Genomic DNA, 26,995 nt, shown 5'->3' with positions numbered 1-26,995 from the left:
GCAGCGTCTTGCACTTCTCTCAAATAGCCAGCTTGTCAATATTTTCCATATCCATCTCGCCTCTATCATATGAAGGGTCACTGATGTTTCAAGCATTCAAATGTTCTTGGAGGATGCCTCGCAGCTCCCCGTGTCATGTGAATGTTGTTAATTTCGCTGTGGCATTGATGCTTTTTTATTGGACTGTAGTGCTTTGGGGGGAAACACACTACAAAGACGAGTAAAAAACGACTGACCAAGGACCTGTATTAATGTTTATGAAATGTTTTAGTATCTCGAGGTCAGCTCGTGACATGTCCACACAGTATTGGCTGTTTATTTTACACCAAGGAGTCATCAAGTATTAAAAACAAACCCCCAAAATAGTAATTACTGTATTTTTACACTACCATAATCTTGTATTTGGCTTTAAAATGTTTAATATGAAACAGCTCTGGGAGTATATTATTATTATTGTTCGTATGGTTGTTGGTATTGTTGATAAGAAGAATGAATTAATAATAATAATAATAATAATAATACATTTAATCATTTTTTCCAACTTGCGAAAGAGTCGTTAAGCCGATGAGGAATAATTATCTTATTAAAATTAAGCAATACCTAGCTCCCCCCTTGGAAGAGCTAATTATATTTGCATTTATGATAAACTGTTTATTATATTTATATTGTATTTACAAAACCAATTTCATACCTATTCCCTTATTATACAGAACATTTATTTTTTGGCCTTGCTTTGCTAATATTTGTGAAAGAATGAAGACTACCCTTTTGCTGAATTTGCAGGCAGAGGTGAGGATAGAACATTTGTACACACAGCAAGTCACATCTTGATAATCACAAGTATAACATAAATATCTGTTTCTTAATAGGCATCAAGCTTCAAGATGTTCTCGATAAATCACCACTGCTCTCAGAGATACACTTGTACAGCTGCAAGTCTGTCTGGAACAATTAACTTCTGTCGTTGACTGTCTGTAGTTGATTATCTCATTTCAGCGCAAAGATTGAAATTGCCATACGCAAGGAAGTTTGGCCTCAGTGTGAACCTGCTGAATGAGCTTGATGCTTTTGCTTGTTTATTGTGACCAAATACAGGTGGTGTTGCCTCATAATATATTGTTTTGTTGGCATCATATGATTAGATACGTGACAGCGGTGGCTTCAAGAGTACCTTGATCTTCTGCTCTGGCGTAAGGCTGGGCGATATGGCCTAAAAATAAAATCTCTATTAAGCAAAAAACAAAGTAAATTTTTGCAACTACAATCTTAAATTTAATTCTTAATTTATTCTAACATAGGTCACAATACAGGAGACTCTATCTGGAGTTGATTGCATCTAGCTAGTGGATGAATCCAGGCCTTTTGATTATAAATGGGCACTATATTTTTAGTAACATATAACGCCGCCACATCTTCATGTCATTTGGGATACCTCCTTGAAAAATTATGCTGCGAGTGCTGCCTCGCTGTGTGAAGGGTGTGTCTTGTGCATCTCGCAGTGGATGCCACACACTTCACACACTCATTTAAGATGCTGAAATAAATTAGGTGCGCTGCTACCTTTAGTTGACATGGAGAGTAGACAAACTTTACAGCAGACAGCAGTTTGCATGACATGCTCTTCTCCCACTCAGCTGTGCGCTGTCATTTAAGACGCTGGAATACATCAACCGTGCTGCTATCTTTCGTTGCCAAAGACTACAGACAAACTTTACATCTGACAGTGGTTCACACGACGTTGGATGCCGCAAACACAGACCGGCTAAAGGGAACTCAACACATGACGACACTACAGAAACTTGTGGAAGCAGCCAAGACTATAATTATGCATAATAAAATCGAAAATCAGCTGTCATCTTTTATGCAACCATAAATTCTAATTAATCAATAAAATTGATTTAATGCCCAGCCCTGACAAACATTGATGAGAGTGTGGGACTACTGTTAAAAGATCAGCTTTGACCTCCTAAAGGTGGAAGGGGGAGCCGTGTAATAAGGGATTTCATCCAGTGTATGCGAGTTCCTGCAGGTTGAGGAATAAACGCTTTACTGTGTCTGAACTGCAACAGAAGATGACTCTGCTCAACGCTCCTTTTTTATTGGCTATCACTCTCAACTTGTCTCTTCTCCCTCTCTATCTCTTCTGATGATCCAAATGCAAAAATACAAGTGCCTCAGGATACAATCCACTTTCACATAATAATTACAAGATGTTATATGCCACTGTAAACACCACTTCAGTAACAGTGACAGTACATATTTGTCATGAGAGGAGACAAAAGCAGCATGAATTTGCGCTCATGAGCAGAAGGGAGGAAGGTTTATTTATCTATTTATTTTTGTGTGTGTGTTGCTGACTGTGCTATGGGCATTTGTTCCAGCCTCCCCACAAATAAGCCTTAATGTCTCATACGGGATTTGCTGGCAAAGACAGCAAATTTGTGTGAAAGCATTTTGTTTTGACAGATTGTCTGTTTTACCCTCCCCGTTGTCAGTGTGAAATGCTAAGGACATTTTTCCAACCCTTTTACAGTCTTTTTTTCCTTTCTCTTGATGCCTCATGTTCTTTGTGGGCATGAAGATCAGGGGTGAGTTGGGGCTAATTCTGATCATTTTTTTTAACTCTGTGTAAGCAATGGCATTGTTGGCGCACCATGTGTTTAAAATTCGGTTTTCTCTGTTTGAGCACTAATTTTTATTTTTTTGCTAATATATAATATAAATATCTTACATATTTGTTAAAGTTTTAATAAAAAGAACCAGAGCCTGTTTTGATCTTGCTGGTAGGATTCCAGCCTGGAAATTTCCCAACTGACTCCAAATCTTTATAAAGGATAATTGGACGCTAGTGTTAAGAATCTTTATTGCACTCACGATTTTGTTTGATTTATGAGTTACTGTTTAGTTGTTTGATGAATTAAGAGCCGTGTTTGCCAAGCCTGTTCCTTGGGGCACGCTGCCCTGCATGGTTTAGATGTTTCCCTGCTTAAACACACCTGATTGGATCACCATCAGTTTGCCAACAAGGTCTACCAATATTAGCCAGGTATATAGGAGTAGGGCAACAAATTAAACTTGCAAGTGAGTGTGACCGAGGAACAGGGTTGGAAAACACTGATCCATGATCCAGATCTTAATTGTTGAGGCAGCTGACCAGTGTGCAATAAGGTTGTTGGTGCCTGTTGTGGCAGTAATTCACAAATGCTCTGGTGGACACCAGTGGTGAGGGATGGATTCAAGCTGAAGGAGTAGTGCTATTGAGCCTTTTTGGCATGTGAGACTCCAGAAGCAGCGGACCACCACCAAGACTGTGTATAGTGGGGATTGTGTGCTCCTGACCTCAACTAGCGTCGTTGTGAGGACTTTGAGGAACACGTTGATCCCACGACACACCTTCCTATAACGAAGAATAGCTTTTGAGCATGTAGTTCTCCTATCTTTTGGACTCAGGTCACCAAGGTGGTGGAGAAATCTCCTTGGTGGCAAGGCATCAGGGGTGGATTAGATTCACCCTGAGTTCCTTAAGGCTCTGGATGTTGTGGGGCTGTCTTGATTGACACATCTGTGCAACAGCGCGTGGACATGGGTGACACTACCTTTTGGATTGGCAGACTGGGTGGTGGTCCCCCTTTTTAAGAAGGGGGACTGAAGAGTTTGCTCTAGTTAAAGCGGGATCATACACCTCAGCCTCCGTGTTAAGGTCTATTCACTGTTACTGGAGAGGTTACTGGAGAGGAAGGTCCACCAGATAGTCGAATCTCGGAGTGAAGAAGAACAGTGTGGATTTTCATTCTGGCCGTGGAACAGTGGAGTTCTACGCCCTCAACATGGTCCTGGAGGGGGCATGAGGGTTTGCACAAGTCCACATGCATTTTGTGGATTTGGAGAAGGCATTTGACTGTCTCCCTTGTGGGGGGGGGAGGGTTCTCCGGGATTATGGAGTACCAGAATCCCTTATTAGGGCTTTCTGGTCCCTCAACATCCAGTGTCAAAGCTTGGTCCGCATTGTTGGCTGTAAGCCGGACTCATTTCCCGTTGGGGTTGCACTAAGGCTTCCCCTTCGACACCAATTTTGTTCATTACTTTGATGGACAGAATTTCTAGGTGCAGCCGAGGAGCGTAGGGGGTCTGGTTAGGTGACCTCAGAATTGGGTCTCTGCTTTTTGCAGATGAAATGTTTCTGTTGGTTTCATCAGGCCACGACCTTCAACTCTCACTGGGGCGTATTGATAAGCAGTATCAATACGGTGGGCTTCTTTAATAAATTTTTTTTGGTCAGACAATGTAATTGGCTGTGAAACTCTCCACAAATTTGTCAATCCTCTTCCCCTTTTCAGCGTTATGGATTGAATTTGCAGATGTTTGGTCATTTTTGAAAACGGCTAACATGAGAAAGTATTGCTAAGTGGTGCTTTTTTCCTTTTCATTTTATTTTTTGTTTTAACAGCAGTTAAACAGAATAATAAAAAAAATGCAACTGTAAAATGTCATTGCAACAAAATCCATTATTAATATTGAAATAAGATTTAGTGAATGATTTTATTGAGTCATGGTCTTCCACTATTATCGTATATATCTTTAGAGCTGAGCTAGCATACTTATTTAATTTATAATTCACATCCAAGAAGAACTTAATTGTAAAATCCATACATTTGTTTAGATTTTTGGTCTTTGTCTCACACTGACTCATTTGTGTGTGGAAGACATCTTTTTTCCTTTCACCTCCCTTCCTGTTGGTACCCTGACTCACAGCATTTTTTTCTTGGTCTCCATGGTCTCCTGGTTTGGCCTGGGGCTTTGAGGTTGTGGTCGAGGCTCGAGGGCATGGAGAAGGAAGAGGAGTGATAATAAGAAAAGCTACCCTCAACTTCTGCTGTCCAACTTGCCCTCAAGCCTCTTTGTCTCACTCTCTCTTTCCACTTCGATGCCATGCATTTTTTTCTTTAACCTCCATTACTGCTTCTCATCTTAGACCCTTCCCTCATGTTGCTTACCAGCCCCCATCTTTCCCTGTGTAGATTCCCATCTTTTTCTTTTTCCTTTTAGTCTATCCTTAGCTTCTTCTATCCCTGCTAGTCTGTCCCGTTCTTGGCTGCCTTCCCCTGGGGGTCCCGTCTACCTGGGGCTTCCCCTCAGCCTCCTCCTTCCTGCCCAGCCCGGCCCACAGTCAGGGAGGCAGGCAGCCCGACTCCCTCAGAGCAGCAGGAAGCTGCAGCAGCAGGGGTTAGGCCTGTATGGCGCTCCAGGCTGGCTCTCTCAGAAGTCCTGCCAAGCCAAGGATGAGAGACCTTTGCCAGTGTGGTATTGGGGCACCAAATAAAAATATTTTACAGATGTCTGATGGCAGGCATTAGGAGTCAGCAGAGACTTGGGTCTACGGTAGAGGTGTCTTTTAAGTACAAATTATGTATGTGTATGTGTTTTCTGTGTGGTATTTGATATACAATATGTGCTAAGTAAGAGTGGACGAAAAGGCCCTAAAAAAAAAAAAAGGTTGTCCCACTTGGCTTGGCTTACAGGAAGTGGGCTTGTGGCTCAAGAAGGGAAGTAGGCTGGTGTGATTCTTCACAGGCTGGAAAAAAAAGATTGATTTGCTGGGGTTGTGCTTACATGGGGGGCAGAATCCAATGCCGCAACACTGTGAATGCCTGGCTGGTTTCCCAACCCGTTCTGGCTTGTCAGTTTAACAGTAAATATTTAACATTGCTCCACACTGTGAGCCTTGGCTGTAAACCATAGTCAGCAAGAAGCGTAGCACGAAAACTCGCATGATGCCGGGCCTCGGTTTTTAAAGCCCCGGCTAAAAACAACGCACAAGCAGGAAGCACATCTTGAAGTTCTGATTTTAGAAAAAGGCAGATGGCATGGACTGCTGGTGTCACACTGTAAAAAACACCAGGATCCCCTGATGAAAGCAGCTCCCGCCTGCTTTGAACAGCAAGTCTGTCGTCGTTGGTGTCTGCTGTGTGGCTCCAGGTCAAACTGTGATACGCAACTCCTGGAATTTGCGCTTTTCAAGTTTTTCATGTTCAAATCGTCTGAGGGGAAAAACAGAGAGGTTGGGGGGTGGGAGGCAGGAAATCTCATAAATATTAATATTCTAATAAATGAAAGTTGTGGGAAAGACCTCTCTGGTTTAGTTGCTCTCAAACCCTGTTGGGCAGCCTTTTCTGTCTCTTGCATCTATAGTTCTCTGCAATTTTCTTAATTGCCATTTTTATTTTTTTATATTAACTTACTGCAGGAATTCTGTACAATACCCTTTAGATTATGAATGTAAACACAAGTGGCGAGATCGTGTTTTAGATTTAAATGACCTCATGGAGCTAAGTCAACACCTACTTTGCTAATTTTAACAAAAACATGCTGTTTAATTGCATTTTTGCATGAGAATCAGTCTTGATTTCAATGATCTCATAATTACTATCTTCAATTTTGTTCACTTTATTTGCCTTTTCCTGTGGATATGTAAAGTGTTGTCATTTTCATAGTAAAGCACAGAGTTTTTCTTTATTCTCTCATTTATGAGGAGGATAACAGATTTTATTTGCTTTGAACAGCAGTTTTACCTGAGAGGGTCTTCGTAAATGACGTTAAATCACTTCAAAGACGCTTTCCAAGATACTCTCATTTGGTTTCTGGTTAATTGTCTTCCATCATTACTTTCTTGAGGTTTTTTTTTTAGTCATCTCTGCTGTGATGTCCACTGTAGCTCTGTGAACTAGTTTCCTCATTACTGATGTATGACGTAGTGCCATTAAGGAATCTGCAGTTTTTCACAAGAGAGGATCAGAAGAGACAGCTAAAGCCGCCTACATTAATTTTGGACAAGTATAAAAAAGCGAACCCAGAGAGCAAGACATTTCGTAAAAGTAATAAAATATTGCTTTGTCTGATATTTTAACTTGGGATGTTGTTATTGAATATTTTGGTAATCGTCTGTTATCCCATTGAATATTCCATCGAATAATTGAGTAATCGGATAAAACTTACTTTTTCTTAATTAAAGCCCAATTATAAATATACAACAGAAAACAAGATGGATCAATTAATAAAAACAACCAATTTGTTAACTTTTTATAAGAAAAATAGACATTTACTTACAAATTATGCAAAATGGTAAACTGTTTGTTAAAATTTCCAATAAAAATAAATAAAATTACTTAAAAATGTAACATTTCCTGAGACATAAAATAAAATAAAAACAAAACAATTGTTTCCCACTTATTATGGTATGAGTATCAACAAATAAAATAAAAAATATTCTCAAACACTGCCTTTTTAAATTGTACATCTTCACATTCAGAACCAATAAGTATTGACAGCAATGCTTGGCTGTGGACCGGGACTTGGAACTTGGAGTCTCACACGATGTGGACCGGGAGCTTAATTTTTATTTTAAAATGATCCCACACCTCCGATCTTCCGCCTCTTTCTCTTATTACTTTCGCTTTGCTGCTTTCGCTCGTTGTTGTTGTCACGGTTTTTGGTCCCGAGCAAAACTGTTGACACACGTTACAAAAACCCTGTCACACTAAAAATAATCCATGCGAAGCGTGAGCTTTAAATTCATTTTTTACTTAAACAACGCTTCGAAGTAGAGGAAATTCCTTAATGATTTTTTGTAATCAAGTTAATTTTAACATGCCAGCACTCCTTCATATTTCAGTTATTTTTCTTGGAGTACGTCAAGATGTGGATTCCAAAAAAAAAGACGTTTCAACAACATTTATTTTAAAATTGCCAGTGTTGTTGTACAAGTCAACTTAAATGCATTTTAACTTCCCAGAGAGGGCTCTGTCTCGTTTACCTCTTTGCTATAATTGTTACAGCAGTTTCAGAAGAGTTAGACTTGTGTTGCAGCAGAGGAAGATTTAACGCTTGGCATTATCTTTGCAACAGTTGTCGTCTACACACTCCTTTTCCCTAACTTGAGCACTTACAAGAGGAACCCTCCTGTCATTGGATGGGAGTAATTGGATGCCAGTTTAGGACATTTTGATTTCGGGTGTTACCCCATTTAACCCCCGTTGGAATCTGAAATTCTAATATGAGGTTGATTTGGTGAGTTTCACAGATGCTTTGTGAATATAGGGCAGAGTCCAGCTTTTGTGCTCTGGATGGTGGAACAGGTCTGACATCTCTTCTGAACTGAAAAAGGAAATCCCTGCAGGCACAGAGTGGAGAGGGGTGTATAAGGGAGGAGGGCGAGAATGGAGAGAGGTGCGACCCCTTAGGGGTAACGTTATTCTCTGATCGTCAGCTACACGCACATGCCCGCTCACATATTGGGACGCTCTGTCAGTGTGCTGGGTAATGCATTCATGCAAAGAAGAATGGGTGCCGGAGGAATAAAAATGAACATTCAAGAGTTTTTGCATGTATTTTTTTGCATCTGTCTATGCATATGTTGTGCTTGTGTTGGTTTACTTTTCCATTTTTTACTTTTTTACTTGTGTCCAATACATACTTTTGAGTTAGTTTTTTCTCTCCTGCTCTTGGCCTACTCAGTTTTAAGTAAGTGTGATACCAGAATAAGCGTTTCTTCTGGGTGGCAGATGGAACTTATTACTTAATACAAACAATGAAAGATGAGAAACTGAACTCAATAGATTTTATTTTCTTAAATGTTCAGTAAGGCTGATAGAAATGACCTAGCTGTGATTTTTGGGGGATTTGAGTTATTAAGAGCTGTGGACATCTGACTTTAAAGTCCGGTGTCAGAGGCCCGTCCAGATGGACAATAAAAAGCCCGAGTTATGGCGAACACGTGTGCCTCAGTAGACCCAGCACAGAAACCCCCAGAAGAGCAATGGGTGGTGGGTGGAAGGACTCGGGGGACCGTCAACCATTGGCATTCAGCAAACTCAACTGAAAACAGACAGCATTGCTGAACGTCTGTCGTCGGGGCTTAATACTATTGGTTTTATTGATATGTAGTAAACACTCAGTACATGCGCGTTAAATCGTGAACATTGCATTTGTGGTGGCAGCCTTCATTCCCTGCAGTTGCAGTATCAATATTACAGCGTTACCAAAACAAGGTGGTGATTTCTGACTGCTATAATTCTCAGATACTTGTTGAGACAAACGTATATATATTTGCATGTCTCCACATGAGCAAAATCGCAGGCTGCACTCAGCCCATTAAAGCCGTTGCTGTTTTTAATGTTATGAAATAACAGTGTTGAGTTGTTAATTTGGCTTTGCATTTTTATTTGAGAATAAATAGATTGTTTTTTTTTTTAAGAAATGAGGAAAAAAAGCAGGAGAGGAAAAAGTACCATTCCTAGTTCCTGAGTAAAGAGCTATTTTCCTTGACAGTATGACAAAAGCATGCACACTCTTATGTTGCAAAAGTACCGTATTTGACCTCTGATTGAGTTGCACTACTCTGGAAGTGTGTGTGTGTGTGTGTGTGTGTGTGTGTGTGTGTGTGTGTGTGTGTGTGTGTGTGTGTGTGTGTGTATGTGTGTGTGTATGGCAGCAAGAAACACCCTCATCAGAAGCCACAGGAGTTTAAAACTGAACCAGAGCCAAACCAAAGCTTGATTTTTATTATTTTATTTTTTTGGTGGAGCCATGTTTCCATGCGCCCGCATTTCATGCACTTGGGCTTTTGTGTGTATCTGCATCTGTTTGCACGTGAGTTTGTGTGTTACATTAAGGATAGACCAGATTGTTTTAGTATCTTTTTTCCCTTCTTTTTGAGTAGTAGGTTCAAGCCAAGGTTGTGAAGAGTTCACTGACTTCAGACTTTTCCATTACTAACAGTGAAGCTGGTGATGGTTTGTCTTTTCCCATTCTTTACAGAACACCCAAGAGGACTTGGTCAGATTAAAGTCCTAACACAAGCTCTCTAACCTCACATTAGCAGTCTGCTCTGAAATAAAACAAAACTGGGGACTTCTTCTCTAAGATTACTACTCGTTTGGACATTAAGACAAATACATTTCTACGCAGAAGTAAAGTAACTGGTTCAACCTACTCCATGAGATGAGGACCGTTCTCAGAGAGATGTTGGTTGGGTCTTTAGTAGGTCTGTGTTGAAAAAATCGATTCTCCGATTTTAAATCGATTCTCATATTAATTCCTAAAAATCGATTCATATGTCTAAAGATCGATTTAAAAAAAAAAAAAAAAAAAAAAAAAAAAAAAATTCATCATTACATTACAACTTTTGCTACTTTTTTGTTTATGCCCAAAAAAGGAATATTTTGTTGGACACAAGAATAACTGGTGCCATGTTTTTGCCTTTAAATATGTTTAAAGGTATGAAAACATTAAAGTTTTCAGTTATAATTGCATACATTGTCTATATTTCTTTGCTTTATTATACTGTCTTGGGGTTACCTTTGCATAAATGTTAAAAACCAAATTCTCATAAATGGGGAAAAAATAAAACCGATTTCATCTGTCTCTGTTTCCTCCCTGGATCTGTTTGGTAATTCTGACCCACATGATGTTTCTGAAAGCAGTTCTATCAGCATTCTGGGAGCTGATTGGTCCTTACAGCATCATTAGCTGCCAATACTTGCTGTTTAATCTCAATATAATACTAGTAGTAATATGTTGCATAACTACAGTCATATAATTCATCCAGCAGCTGAAAAAACTGTTTTATTAACAGTAACCCAAATCAATATCGGATCGAATCGAATCGTGATAATCGATTCTGAATCTTAAGAATCGGAATCGAATCCATTCTTAATATTTGAATCGATCCCCAGCCCTAGTCTTTAGGGAAAATTGTTGACTGCATTCAACAGACTGCATTGTCATTGTGATCTTAGGCCTTACTTTGGGTAAATCAGGCTTTTCAGGTAGCCAGAAGTAGCCGTAGCCTCGTCAAAACCTTGCTAGAAAATCTCAGTGTTATTGTGTTGTGCTTAACTTTCTGACTAACCAGTAACTGGCATTTTTGAGTATTATTTTGCTGCTTATCTGTATTTTATCCCTTCTGTTATTAAAACTTTCAGAAGACAAAGAAAAAAATAATATAGTTTCGTCATCGTGGAAGATGATCCTCTCATTTCGTGATTCCTGTTGTCTTCATTAGATCAGTCCTAAGACTAAGCTGCTGTTGTGATGAACACCAGACTCTCTGCAGTGCCCAAAAGTTACTTATACAGTCAAGCCCAAGCATGCCATTTTCTTATGAAGTTATTTTGTGCAATTAATTTGTCCTCATTTCATATATTAAAGATATATTCTTTTTGAATAAAAGCCCTTTAGCCTTGCAGATAAACAGAACCTCAGCCCTGCAGTAGAGAATGTCACATCGGATATCCTGGTGCCAGAGGTGATGAAGCTAATTTGGTGGTCAGTCAGTGACGAGGCTAACAAACAAAGCCTTTGTTGGTTCCTGGAGGGCTGGAATCTCTGATGTGTTGTGCAATGTTCTCTACTACATGGTGAAAGACCATAAGTTGTTGCCACAGGGCACTAACGCAACCTAAAGCCTTGGGATCGTCATCGTACGATCCCAGGGCTGTGGTATGTAACTGGGTGTGGATCTTCTCTTAATATTTAAATACATTTAGGGTTGTTCTTATAGAAATACATCATAAAAAATTTGCATTTGACACATGGGTTTTGAATTATTAAGAAAAAAACATTCCTAGATGATACTGGAAGCATGATAATGGATAACGATCACTAAGTAAATGATCCATCTAGGGCTGGGGATCGATTCAAATGTCAAGAATCGATTTGATTCCGATTCTTAAGATTCAGAATCGATTATCAAGATTTGATCCGATTCGATTCCGATATTGATTTGAGTTAGTGTTATTAAAACTGTTTTTTGAGTTTTTGCATGAATTATATGACTGTAGTTATGCAAAATATTACTACTAGTATTATATTGAGATTAAACAGCAAGTATTGGCAGCTAATGATGCTGTAAGGACCAATCAGCTCCCACAATGCTGATAGAACTGCTTTCAGAAACATCGTGTGGATCAGAATTATCAAACAGATCCAGGGAGGAAACAGAGACGGATGAAATCGGTTTTATTTTTTCCCACATTCCGTTTTTATTTGTTCCATTTTCGGTCTATTTTGGTTTTTAATTTTTGAGCTTTTGGTTTTTAGCATTTTTTGCAAATGTAACCACAAGACAGTATATAAAGTAATGAAATATAGACAATTTATGCAATTATAACCTAACACCTTAATGTTTTCATACCTTTAAACATATTTAAAGGCAAAAACATGGCACCAGTTATTCTCGTGTCCAACAAAACATTACTTTTTTGGGGATAAACAAAAAAATAACCAAAAGTTGTAATGTAATGATGAAAAAAAAAAAAACATAAATAAATAAAAGAAAAAAATCAATCTTTAGACATATGAATCGATTTTTAGGAATTAATCTGAGAATCGATTTAGAATTGGGAAATCGATTTTTTTTCAACACAGGCCTAGATCCCTTTCAAAATTGTGAGATATCGTGTAATACTATTTTCTCATTTGATTGGAACAGCTGCCTCTAAACAGGCCTTTTAAAATGCTAAACGGTCAATTGTAGGTGTCGCAAACTTGTCAACCTAAGTATTATGGTCGTCCCTGGCTACAAGAAGAGCAAAATGTTAATTCCAAACAGTGTAACCCACTGGATGCCCTCAGGGTGCACATGTACAGTTCTGTCATCTGTGGTTGGTATGGGATTCCTCTGAAAAAATGTCTTTAGCTTGCACCAAACGTGTTTACCTTTACTGTAACCAAACAACTCTTTGATTCATGTGTCAAGAGCACATCATGTCAAAGGGTCTTGGACTTTGCCTATATTCTCAGCAGACCGTGCCCCAGTCTTTTACCTCCGTCAGTCATTTTGAAGGACAGGATTGCATCAATTCTGTCAGTATTTGTTATAACCTGTTACTGTAATTTTCACGCTTTATTCCAATGGGACGTAGCTTATTTGCTAGCTTTAAATCTTCAGAAAGTATTGTTACAATCTTGACGTCATAAGCAGAATTCAACATTTCCTCAAAAGAGACCAAGCTCTCAATTTTTGCGTCAACTTTGCATCCAGAAAAATAATTCTGCATTTATTTTTTTCCCTGTAGACAATGTGGGATTAAAAATGCAATGGTGTATACGTCTGTGTGGAAATTTGAACAGTGCAGTCTTAAAGAAGAGGGCAATTACTGCAGCAAAATAAACAATTTTCATAGATGGTAGAAGGAAACTCGCTGACCTGCTGTAGCCTAGCATGAATTTAAATCTTTCTCCTGAGCAAAACGATGGAGATGGAGCTTGTTAGATATTTTGTAGAAACACTGAAGTGTAAAGGTATTTCAGAAACAAATCCTTCAATACAGAGTTCACTGAACTAAAAACCGAGACTTCGAACATGGATGTTTTTGGACTATGGGGAGGAATCTGGATTACCTGCAGAAAATCCATGCAGGCAGATGGAAAATATGCAAATTCCCCAGTGGTACGAACCAGAATACCTGTTTTTTATGAGATGATAATGCCACCAAACCACCATAACACTGTGCCACCCTAATCCAAATATCCATCCATCCATTTTCTTCACCAGCTCATTCTGTCCTGGGTCGTGGAGGTGCTGGAGTCTCTCGGCCGTGAAAGCTGGCATACACCTGAGACAGGGCACCAGCATAATTAAATAATTAATTGTTTATATTTTATTAATTAGTCTGCAGCCTTGCATAAGATGCTTGATGTTGATTTACCTGTACTTCATATTGTGTGTACGATGACCCTCATCCTTATCATTCCAGAAATTTAATTGAGCTGTTTGCGTTAATGCATGTTGCACCATAACTAATTCTTTAGTAAATGATCTTCAGTAATTGTTAATCCATTTATTTTTTAATTTGCCTGTGAAAAAGGGATAGGGGAGCATTTTGAAATGGCGACGATTACTTATTTAGTCTCCTAAAGATCCTGAGCAGTTGTGACATTGCTTGGAGTTAGATAAACGGGAATAAATTAAGTGTTGTTTTTTTTTTTTTTCTTTCTTTCAAACTTATTTTCTTCCACATATTATGCATTCAGTTTTCCATATTAACTGAGGTGTGATGGTGATATCGCATTTTGAGAGGCTGTGAATGTAGTGAGGGTGTGCAAGCACAGCCCAAACCCCCAGGGCTTCCTCCTCCTGAACGCCTGGGGGGTTCTCTCCTTCACACAGCCTGCTCATTGACAGACTAAGCTGGTTTCATAGGGATCACACAGCTTGTTTAAATGCAGCTCTGTTTTTGCATACTTTGCCCTCATGATTCCGTCTTTCCTTACATAGTCAGCAATTTGTCAATATATGTTGTTTATTCTAGGTGATTGACAGTGTGAATTGGTTTCATCTGCTAATAGGAGTGGGAGGAAGAAAAAACAAAAAAAAAAGACAGAGGTAGTATGGCTGGCGGTCTTTTTTTTTGACTGGTACCATGGCTGTCTGTCACTCTTCTTTTATCATTGAAATTGGAGTTTATCTTTTACAAGCCGGAGTGGAATGTTTTTGTTTTTCAAGAGATTATTAGCCTCCTCCTTGGCTGCCATCTCTGGCTGATGAAATGAGCACATCAAACAGTGTTTTATGCTAACGAAGCAGCGCGGGCTGGGCTGGCTCCAGTCTTTTACTGTAAGGCACCTGCCGAAGTGACAGACAAAAGACCTCCTCCTCGCCACAAGAGAGCCATCAGCGCCGGGGCAGAGTGGGCTACAGGACAATGGGGGAGTGAGGTGGCCGGGGCCTTTAGTCACGTGCCAGCTTGTGTCAAAAAGACCCAGGAGCAGCAGAGAGCACACGGGAGGATGACGGGGAGGACATGGGAAGGACAAGAGCAAGCCGGGCGGAGATATTGGGGGGGAAGTGGCTGACACCTGTTTGTGCTTGAGCTCGGTTTTCAATAATGGGCATCTTTACTATTGACGGTGGCAAAAGATCTAAAGTGAATGTGAGATGTGAGGGGATACAAGTGTGCAGGTGTGCGTGCACGGGCAGATGAAGATGGAGGGGAGTGCATTGTTAATGGGACTGGGTGTTTACACTGATGTGTTTTTATAGTCTGTAGTAGGGATGGGCGGTATGGGCTAAAAAATTTATCACGATCATTTCTGGCATTTATCCCAATAACGATAAAAATGACGATAAAAAAAATACCAATTCAACTCCACCTTTTTAACTATAAATCTATCACCACATTCAGTCTTTGGAGCCAAAACACTGCTCTAAAAGATACTAAATACTACTAAACGTCATCAATGGGAATTTTTTCTTTCTTTCTTTCTTTCTTTCTTTCTTTCTTTCTTTCTTTCTTTCTTTCTTTCTTTCTTTCTTTCTTTCTTTCTTTCTTTCTTTCTTTCTTTCTTTCTTTCTTTCTAGTTTCTTTCTTTCTTTCTTTCTAGTTTCTTTCTTTCTTTCTTTCTAGTTTCTTTCTTTCTTTCTAGTTTCTTTCTTTCTTTCTAGTTTCTTTCTTTCTTTCTTAATAGTTTCTTTCTTTCTTTCTTAATAGTTTCTTTCTTAATAGTTTCTTTCTTTCTTTCTTTCTGGCTCATATCTTTCCTTATTTCCTTCTTTCTTTCTTTCTTAATAGTTTCTTTCTTTCTTTCTTTCTTTCTTTCTTTCTTTCTTTCTTTCTTTCTTTCTTCTTAATAGTTTCTTTCTTTCTTTCTTTCTTAATAGTTTCTTTCTTAATAGTTTCTTTCTTTCTTTCTTTCTTTCTTTCTTTCTTTCTGGCTCATATCTTTCCTTATTTCCTTCTTTCTTTCTTTCTTAATAGTTTCTTTCTTTCTTTCTTTCTTTCTTTCTTTCTTTCCTCCTTTCTTTCCTCCTTTCTGGCTCATATCTTTCCTTATTTCCTTCTTTCTTTCCTCCTTTCTTTCTTTCTTTCTGGCTCATTCCTTCCTTCCTTCCTTCCTTCCTTCCTTCCTTCCTTCCTTCCTTCCTTCCTTCCTTCCTTCCTTCCTTCCTTCCTTCCATCCTTCCCGTATATTGTGTGTGGATTTAACGCAGAACCATAAATCAGCTTTACACAAAAACGGGAATTTATCGTTTTTACCGCGAGATGACAAATTCTTACCGTGGGGAATTTTTTTGACGGTATATCGTGGACGGTAAAATATCGCCCATTCCTAGTCTGTAGGAGGAGAAATGTACCATAGTAGGTTATTTGAACTGATGAATAAATCAGATTAGGCTTCACATATCTGAATATGCTGTGTTCATTACTTGTGTGATGATATAATCTTGAATGTGGGGAAAAATGTAAGGAATAGCTATAAATAGTTGACAAGCATTATTATGGCTCACTGGCCTTGTAGAGTCCCAGTGGACCGTTGCAGATTTCTTTTGTCTCAATTTCTGTTTTTATCCTTTTCTTTGCTCTCTCCACTTGGCAGAAAGGGAAGGTCGTCAATAATAATATAAACTTATATGCTTATTTGAATATACGGAGCAGAAGCATCAAGGTTGTTGGGTTTTTTTTGTGTGATTTGCTTTTAACAAAAGTACGTACCTCTAAATCTGAAACGTAACTTGGAAACACACTTTAATTAAAAGTAAATGCTACACTGAGTTTCCTCAGATGTCACATGAAGTGGCTTTGAACGATCAACAGTGATGAATTCAGTAATTTTCTGGCTGATTAATAAATTCAGTTTTGTCACAGACTGTAATATTCTTATGTTCAGTTTTATCATTTGATTAACTTGATGATTTTAATATTTAAATTTGAAGGTACTGAAAAGTCTAAGTAGTTTAACTATGTAGTTTGCAAAGCTATTTTCAAAGTTGTTCTTTTTTTTTTTCTTTCTTATTCCTGTTTTGTCTCATTCTTTTACATTAAGAGACAGTAAAACGGCCTCTCTTCATTTCCTATTCTGTTAAGTCTCTGACTATCTTACTGAGAGACCTCAGAAACGAGTTTGCATGCTGAGGTGTAATTGGTCCTCTACCCCTCTCTGTCTCTGTCTCAGCTCACGGCCCCATGAATATGCGTGCTTGCACATTTGGGCTAATGATTTAGAATAGTGATTAAAATAAATTGGAAAGTGTCCTGCTTCTGTCGTATCCGTACCCCTCAATCATTAGGTTTCTTCCTCTCTCTTCCTCTCTCTTCCTCTCTTCTCTCTTTCTGTATCATCAGCATTAGTCGGGCCGCGGTTTGAGAGGAGGCCTGGGGTACGCTTTTATGAGCACAGGCTCAAAAGACTTCTCCATTTCTTGTAATCATGGACACAACTCTTCTAGCACTTTCACTGTCGTCTTCCTCTTCCTCAAAGGTGCCTTTGATTCCCTCGCATCGCACACCCAGACCGGATAGTGTCATATTAAATATTTCTTTTCTCTTTTTCACCCCTGCACTTGCCCTTCAATCTCTCTCCTCCTTAAATACAAACTTATCACTAAGTGTTCGACATGCATTGTCCCCCGACTGTGAGCTGATTTAGCAATCTCCTCGTTTGAACTGGGTAGTACCAGGCCAGCCCCTCCCTAGTTTGCTTTTTCATCATCATATCCCTCTGTTTTTTTTCTGTCCTCCTGCTTAAAGTGAATTATTCAGAAGACAGGAAATAGGGATTAAAGAGGAGCTAAAGCCAGTGCTAACTTCTGTGCCGCACATCTCCACACAGTCCCTTTTAGGACCATGAACACATCGGGTTAAAAGTTGTTTTTCTCCATTCCTGTTTTTTTTTTTTTTAAGTTTTTAATATATTCTGTATCTGTTGGACTGTCCTGCCCGCTGTGCCCTGCGCATTTTTCATCCTGTGTTACTCAGTTTTTCACCATTTGAATGAAAATATGCTGTTTGAAGTCAGAGTAGGAAAACTTGGTGTCCACAATGAAAACGATAGTCTGGACACATTTAAAACTTTTTCACAGCCTCTTTGTAGTTCAGTAGCCCTCTATTTAAAAAAAAAAAAACTACTCAACCATCAGTTTTGTAAAAGCTGGGTATATATACGCACACGGTCAATAACAAAACGGGAGGCAGGTGTCAATGAGAAAGCAGAAAGGTGAAAGGAAAAAAAAATGTGGGTGTGCTTGAAAGGTTCATTAAGTGAGTAGTTGAGAGCGCTGCAGTGTACAAGCACTTTTTCTTCTTTTATTTATATCATATTTAGCTGGAACAAATACATAATCCTTAGTAGGGATGGGCGGTATGGACTAAAAAATGTATCACGATAATTTCTGGCATTTATCCTGATAACGGTAAAAATGACGATAAAAAAAATACCAATTCAACTCCACCTTTGTAACTATAAATCTATCTCGCTCTCAGATCCGCCATGTTTGTTACACAAAAACCTCATCAACGGGAATTTATCTTTCTTTCTTTCTTTCTTTCTTTCTTTCTTTCTTTCTTTCTTTCTTTCTTTCTTTCTTTCTTTCTTTCTTTCTTTCTTTCTTTCTTTCTTTCTTTCTTTCTTTCTTTCTTTCTTTCTTTCTTTCTTTCTTTCTTTCTTTCTTTCTTTCTTTCTTCTGGCTGGCTCATTTCCTTCCTTCCTTGTTTTCTCCCTTCCTTCCTTCCTTCCTTCCTTGTTTTTTCCCATCCTTCCTTCTTTCCTCTGCTCTCTCCTTCGTTCTTCCCTTCCTCTTTTCTCCCTTCCTTCCTTGTTTTCTCCCTTCCTTCCTTCCGCTTTACACAAAAACATCAACAGGAATTTATCGTTTTTACCGTGAGATGACAAATTCTTATCGTGAGGAATTTTTTTGACGGTATATCGTGAACGGTAAAATATCACCCATTCCTAATCCTTAGTTATTGTTATTGGCATTGAAATTGTCGACCTATGCAATTCTAAAAATGTTCATGTGTTGAGAATCGAAAATACAAAAAATAAAAGAAGAAAAAATTTCCTCTGAATTCATGATCCGATCTTCCTCCATGCCCTCTTGAATACCCGTTTGTTTTCTGCTGGCCGCACCAAAAGTGCCCTGCACTTATTAGTGTATTTTGACCGTGTGTTTGGTTTTATCAGAGGGATTTAAAGAGTTGGTTGATATAAAAAATTCTCAGTTTACCCTTTGATGCCCAAAAAAATGCTTCCTTTTTAATATTTTCAGATTCAGGTGAGGAAATGCGCGTTTCAAGAGAACATAACCAGGAATAATTAAATAAGCTTCGTCTTTTCCCTCCGACATTTGTTTACCTAAGTGTGATCGAGATAATTGCAAATATGTCTGGTCAGGAAAAAAAGCCAGAGGGGAAAAAAAAATGTAAGAAATGTTCATGTATAAAGAAAGCACTTATTTTACATGCCTGAAAGACCACAGTCACAGTGTTTGTGGATTGTTGACCTTTTTAAAAGAAAGTAAGTAGTAGACGCGTAGTCTTATGATCTAAGAGAAACTTCTAAATTATTACTATTATGATGATATGATGCAAATTTAATTCAGTTTGTGTGGTTATGTCCATGCCAAATTGCACAGTTTTACACTTTGTCTGAATAGTAATAATAATAATAATAATAATAAACTTTATTTATATAGCACCTTTCCTGTCATAGAATGCAACTCAAAGTGCTTTACATGTCAAAAGAAGATAAGCAAAGCAAGCAAACAAAAACAAAGCAGCTTTAAGACGGTGAAAAACAATATAGCAAACAGAATAAAACCAACAATAAAAGCAATAGCAAAGAGCAAAAACAGTAAAACAGGCATGCATAAAGCATAAATAGGGTCACACACAGGTAAGAACAAACCTTTAAAATTCAACTAAAAGCAAGAGTAAAAAGGTGGGATTCTTCATAGTGTGACCGGTTCCCTGTTTGCTGCTTTCGACCGAGTTAGTTTGGTTAATTGCATTGTTTCCGAGTGTGTTTTAATCCAGCATGGCAGTCTTAATTGATCTCGTTAACATGGGATGTTGGAGGTGAAAGAACATCAGGGACCTCGGAGGCCCGCTGGTTATTTTGACACTTAGACAGCCAGGAACACAAGAGGGCCAGGGAGAGGAGTAATGATTCCAGCCTCGCTCTAACAAAACACATGGCTGAAGCGCAGAGAATCACAACATGAGGCACGGAGGCCAGCTGACTTGCAAGTCCCCCCTGACACTGTAATCCAAATGTCACAACACACAGCACCACGGCAAAAAGATTCTCATGAATAGCGTACGTTTTCTCCAGAACTCCCCTCTGTTGTTGGAAATCCAAGAAAATAGAGTAAAGTGCTCCAGGCTACTGTAAAGTGGTATTTGTTTAACCTCCAATAGACAGAAAATTACATCACAGTTTTTTATTATTTTACTCTTTTCTCATCATTTTCAGTGGTATCACCCCGGATTTAGCAGAAAAAAAAATTATTCTGCTGGTTGTGGCTTCGTTTATCGTAATCATACAGAACGACACTCCTCAACACAATCAAACGTGTATCTGGCTTTCTGTGCTTTAGTCATTGCAATGTTTATTTGCATAGATGCATAAGATTGTTCTGTTCATAAGATTTACAAGTACATTTACATGTTCATTTACATATTCAGTGTAATGGTGGATTTTTATATGGCCTGGGGAGGTTTTTGGTAGTGTAGACAAGATACAGTTACTAACATGCAAATAACAGGTTTCCACATAGACTGCTGTCACGCTAGTAGTAAAATAAACATAACGTCCAAGACTGTAGTATATTTCTTTTTTAAATGCCCCCATCCTTTTTGTCGTCTTTTCTGTTTATGGAGGCCAATTGCATTCACCTGGAAGGATGAGTAAATCATTCATATCTTATTTTTCACTTACTAGGGCTGGGCGATATATCGAGATTTTAATATGTATCGATATATTTTCAAACACGATATGGTACGAGACAATATCGTTTATATCGATTTAAAAAAAAAAAAAAAAAATATTTATTTTTTTTTTTTACATTTTTTTTTAATGATTTTGATATAGCTTATTTTGTGACAAATTGACTTGAATGTTTTATTTGAGATTTGCACAAATGTTTTGTTATTTGCACAACTGTCAACCTCAGTAGAAAAGTCTGCCTGTTACTGTCTACATTGTATTAATTGCACAGTGTATTTTAATGTAATTGTTATGCAGGAAAGGGATATTTGTTTTATTTTATTCAAGAAGCATTTTTATTCTATATATGCAGGCAGTTTATTTTTATTTCATTTGTTTTATACATTTTGATATTGTGCAGACCTCTGTTAACAAAGGAACCTGTGTGACATTTGGCACGAGGCTTTGTATTAAAACTGACTGTTTTTTTAAGGGTTTGCCTCAGAAAAAAATGAAGCTAACAGAGATGCTATGCTATAATGCTTTGGGGGAAACCCCAATTAAGGCACAGAAAAAATATCGAGATATATATATCGAGTATCGCCATTCAGCTAGAAAATATCGAGATATGACTTTTGGTCCATATCGCCCAGCCCTATCACCTACTAACTTTGGACTTTTCTTTCTTATTTTCTTTCTAATAACCCCTGCCTCTGATCATTACTTTCCAACATTGGTCATTTCCATTTTCTCCACAGGCACCCGCCCAGTATGTGTGCAGAATATATGCATCTGCGCTCATGTTTCCTGGCCTTAAATTTGTGTTTTGAATGCATATAAACATCACACATTCATGTGTTTACACGCGGACGACAGGTGCTTTCTGATGTGCATGCAGTGCATGCTGTGTTTTGGGTTAATGATGGGACTGTGTAACCGTGGCATATGAGTTCATGTTTTCTGGAAGTTATCCTGGAGAACATGTCAACAAATACATTTATCCCACAGAGGGGTGTGGCGCGTGAATCATAAGTCATTTGAATGTGTGAATTTTTCATTTATACAAAAAAACAATACATCTAAAACTAGGGCTGGGCGATATGGACCAAAAGTCATATCTCGATATTTTCTAGCTAAATGGCGATACTCGATATATATCTCGATATTTTTTCTGTGCCATAATTGGGGTTTCCCCCAAAGCATTATAGCATAGCATCTCTGTTAGCTTCATTTTTTTCTGAGGCAAACCCTTAAAAAAACAGTCAGTTTTAATACAATGCCTTGTGCCAAATGTCACACAGGTACCTTTATTAACAGAGGTCTGCACAATATCAAAATGTATAAAACAAACGAAATAAAAATAAACTGCCTGCATATATAGAATAAAAATGCTTCTTGAATAAAATAAAACAAATATCCCTTTCCTGCATAACAATTAAATTAAAATACACTGTACAATTAATACAATGTAGACAGTAACAGGCAGACTTTTCCACTGAGGTTGACAGTTGTGCAAATAACAAAACATTTGTGCAAATCTCAAATAAAACATTCAAGTCAATTTGTCACAAAATAAGCTATATCAAAATCATAAAAAAAAAAAAAAATGTAAATTTTTTTTTTTTTAAATCGATATAAACGATATTGTCTCGTACCATATCGTGTTTGAAAATATATCGATATATATTAAAATCTCGATATATCGCCCAGCCCTATCTAAAACATTAATCCATGAAACATTTAATGTGAAGACATGAGTATTTTAAGTTCAGGGGTTAGATAAGCAACAGGTTGTATTTTGTAAGCTTCCATGTCGCCCACATGTCGGGGCATGTGATTGAACAGAACGAGTGGAGGTATCCAAATGCAACCCTCCCACCTCGGCGTGAGCTCGATTTTCTATGGAAAAAGATGATGAACGATCATTTCAGAAACCGGTGTAACTTGTAATTCCCAAGAATGATTCCTTGGAAGATGGTCTGTAAAGTACAAGGGAGTGTCCCCCCCCCCCCCTACGTGTTACTGCACTGCCAAACTGCAACTTGAGAAGGACGTAGACAAAGACCGTCATGTTTACGGTAAAGACGTGTGCCTCAGTTCGTCTGAAACGGGATATGGTAGCGTGTTGCAGCAATCTCACAACAGTTTGGTGCTCAACACCGGCGAAAATTGTCCTTTTGTTTGTATAAAATTGAAGAACTTGTTTTTAGAGGAACTGATTTGTCTGTTTTGTCCTGCGCTTGATTCCCAGGGGTGCACAGGATCAGGCTCCTAACACCATGGATATGGACATACAACCACCAGGACAACAAGCGGCTGTGCTCGTGTTCCAGCCTCAGGTAACTGCACACGCAGACGTACGCACGAGCACCAACCGAGCAGCAGAATAGAGCTGCAAAAGAACAATCACACTTAAACTGAGATGATGGAAGTTGTTTATTTACATGAATCAATCAGGCTTTGGGGGCTGTGTTTGTCGTCTACCTCAAGGTAGGATGGGGTTCCAACAATCTTTTGCATCAAAGTGATGAGGCATGTTAGTTTTTATCCATATGAATGAATATATAATATTTAACTGTGCCAACAAATGTGTTTTGTTCTTTTTTTCTGGTATACAACAGAGAAAATTGAGAATTCATGGAGAATTACTTACTGGTGCAGCCACTGTCTTATTTATTTCTGTACTAGAAGTTTAGGTTCAATAAGACTACTGAGAAATGTTGCTCGGTTCTAGCCCTCTGTTGAACTCATGCAGAGCATAATCGGGCCGAAGTCGGGTGCAAAAAAAAAAAAAAAAAACAGTTTGTGTCTGTCTCAGTAAGTGATGAATTTTTACCAGATGTAAGAAGTAAGATTTGGTGCGCTTAAAAAATGACTAACCCCAGCATATACTCTAGACCAGGGGTCGGCAACCCGCGGCTCTAGAGCCGCATGCGGCTCTTTAGTGGCTCCTGGAGCTTTTTCAATAATTTTTCACCTTTTTCTTCTTTTTTTCCTTTTTTTCCCTTTTTTCTTCTTTTTTTCTTCCTTTTTTTCTCTTTCTTTGTCTTTATTTTCTCTTTTTTTCTCTTTTTTCTCTTTTTTTCCTTTTCTTGTTTTTTTTTTTCTTTTTTCTTCTTTCTTTCCTTTTTTCCACTTTTTTTTCTTCCTTTTTCCTTTCCTTTTTAATCTCGACATTTCGACTTTTTTCTCGACATTTCCACTTTTTTCTCGACATTTCCACTTTTTTCTCAACATTTGAACTTTTTTCTCGAGATTGTACTTCAACATTAATCTCAACATTTTGACTTTTTTCTGTAAATTTTGACTTTTTTCTCCACATTTGGACTTTTTTTTGACATTTCTCCTTTCACCATTTGTTTTCATTCTAAGGCTTTCATTTTTTACGGCTCCAGACATATTCTTTTTTTGTGTTTTTGGTCCAATATGGCTCTTTCAACATTTTGGGTTGCCGACCCCTGCTCTAGACCAGTGTCTCCCAATCTGGGGTCGGGCCCCCCCTGGGGGGGGTGCGAAACTTTGTCTGCTTTGAGGATATGCAGTTGTAAAAATTATATTTGCACATGTTAAATAAATAAAAAATCACAATAACACACCTAATGGAATACTGTAATCCAAGTCTGTATAAAACCACTTAGAAATATATTTTGGTCATTTTAAAATACTAAGTTATTTATCAGGATAAAAACTTAAAAACTTATTATTATATCATTTTTCAACATTTAATCATACTACTACTCCGACAGGTTGTTAAAGGAAAAATGTTAAAAAATGTTGCTCTCATATTAAAAGAGACATTTTTCAGAAATATTTTTATGTCCTTGCAATCATTTTTGTGCGTATTTTATACATTGGTGACACAAAAGGAAGGTGAGAAAAACAAAGTAATATGTATACAGGGTAAACCAAAGAGAAATGTATCAAAAAAACATAATTAATGTTAATTTTTTCAATTAAAGGTTTGTAACGAATAACTTTACTCTTTTGGTGCCAGTACGTACGGGTCGGGGGGCCCGGCTGGTCTTAGACACAAGTAGGGGTGGCTCCAAGGAAAAAAGGTTGGGAACCACTGCTCTAGCAGACTGTAATTGCAAAGCGGCTTGTAAGAATAAGGTCTTTGTGTTTGAATGCATCCTGCAGAGACCTGCTCCAGGTGCTGGCACGCTAACCATAACAGAGAATATAATATTTTGATTGGGAATGATGAGGGCCATTGTCTTACATTACAACACAGATAGTATTTATGCAACAAGAAACGAGAACTTAATTCACCTTACACCAAAAATGTAGTATATAAAGATCAAGCTAATCTCCAGTGTGGCTCATGGCCTGTTTATGGATGGGTTTTGTTGCCCTTCCCCATTTAACAGGTCCAGACTAGTCGTTGGGAGCACATGAATAGGCCTACCACTAATCTTAGCAACAAGATGCTTGATATTGTGCTGGAGGACAACAAAATGTGGACAGATTACTTTAAGGGAAGTGAACTTCTCCGTTTTATGACGTCGATCGAGAAGATGGTTCCGCACCAGCGGCAGAGATCCAAATTGTTTATGAAAGTGCCTCAATTGACCTGAAACAGACCTTTTATATTATATCAGTGGCTGTGTTTGTCCTTGTGACATCGCGGAGGGCTGGAAATCTGTTTGAACAGATTATGTCCCGATGAATCCTGCAAGAGTGAATAAAAGCAAAAGCTCTGGCACAGACCTCATCCTTGGTTATAGTGTTAAAGGATCCTCGCGTTGCGTGTCCCGGCCTTTGGATCACAGGATAATGTGACCATTTATGACATAGTCCTCCTTCATTTCAATCATCTTTACATTTTGCACTGTAAACTGCACTCTTTTTAACCTTTTTTTTGTTTGTTTGTTTCCCTGTGCCATTTAAGATGTGCCCTTTGGTCAAACGATCCTCTGCAGACTTCTGTGGTGTGTGTGAGATGGACAGCAGTGGATGAATGTTGAGTTGTATGTATTGATCAGAGCTCAGGAGGCTGCCACTGCCGGGCTTCTCCTTCACGCCTCTTTTTTTTCTTTTTTTTGTTTGATACAACTGAAGTTTATTCTGCACAGATCTGGTCATTGCTGGGTTTTAATACCACACTCCAACATCAGGCACATTGATTTCTTTACAGACTTAAAACAAAGAAGATCATCCATATGCCCCAGAGTAAATGTGGATTCTTATTGAGGAAAGGGGGGGGGGGACAAAGACACAGCACTAAAAATAGGCCAGGACTTGTTGTTGTTTTCTGTATGTATGCAAGGGCATGGCAAGATTAACACTGGAATTGCCAAGGGGGTTAATTTATTTCAAGACTTGTAATTGTAAAATTAAGGATAATTGGGTTGCACTCAGAGGAAAGTCTGATAAAAACCTCTAATAATTAATTTGACTTTGGCAACACTCCCCCACAATTACACACACACTGTTGATTTTTAACTTATCTCCCAACAGTTGATTATGTATTATTGTTCAGACTTAATGATTTTTCTTCCTTGTTTTCAATCTATTTCCAGCACTTTACATCAGTGTTAATTCAAGGCTCTTTTTCCGGGTACGGGAAACACGGCGAACTCTGTGCGTTGCATCATGTTTTTTCTTCCTCACTCACACAGAGTATATTTGAACCAATTTCACATTTAATGAGAGACGGAGAGAGTGAGGGAGTTAGAGAGGGATTTAGACTATGCAGATGACGGTCTAACCAGCATCCAGATGGGCGTCTTTCAACAAGTCCTGTATCTGTTTCACATTTTTCTAAAGTTCAGTCCGCTTGGCACCAAAGGGAAAAAAAAAACCCACCATCCTCCTGAAGAAATCTGAATTGTATATGCGATGAAGGATAACTCCGGTATCGCTTGCAATATAATTTTCCCGTGGTCCCGGAGGTATGATGCATATGCATTAGTTAAACGAGATGAGCTGGTAAGATGTGCATTTTTAATGGCGCATTTGCTCTCGAGTGAGTGGGAGGGTTAGTGAGCAGGCCCCTCTCAGATCAGATTTTGATCGTCACTGCAGAGTTTGACAGACACAGATCTGTCTGGAAGCGCTGAGACATGATGGTGTGGTTGCGAAGCCGATTGAGAGGAGGCGAATGAGAAGCACCTTTGGGGTGAATCCTGCTAGTTTGACTGCCTGGCTCACTGGCTGACTGGCTGAGGATGAATATTGCATGGTGCCTGCTCAAGGGGGCTGGTGACTGGTGAGGGTTGGAGCCCCCCCCCCTCTCCCACCTCCCAGTCTATGTCTCTCCACATATCCCTCTCTGTCTCATGTGGAAGGGATC

General features: G+C 38.6%; 1 protein-coding gene across 1 annotated transcript in view; it reads left to right on the top strand.

The window, feature by feature from the left end:
- The window catches only part of nek7 (NIMA-related kinase 7), an 84,510-nt gene that overhangs the window by 7,664 nt on the left and 49,851 nt on the right, over positions 1-26,995 (top strand). The window contains 1 exon segment of the mRNA XM_061738828.1: positions 22,952-23,039. Coding sequence (XP_061594812.1) covers positions 22,980-23,039 — 60 coding nt within the window. The 5' untranslated portion in view covers positions 22,952-22,979.

The sequence above is a fragment of the Cololabis saira genome, chromosome 13 (assembly GCF_033807715.1).
Source record: "Cololabis saira isolate AMF1-May2022 chromosome 13, fColSai1.1, whole genome shotgun sequence".
NCBI lineage: Eukaryota > Metazoa > Chordata > Actinopteri > Beloniformes > Belonidae > Cololabis > Cololabis saira.
This window is presented reverse-complemented; position numbering and strand designations above follow the sequence as displayed.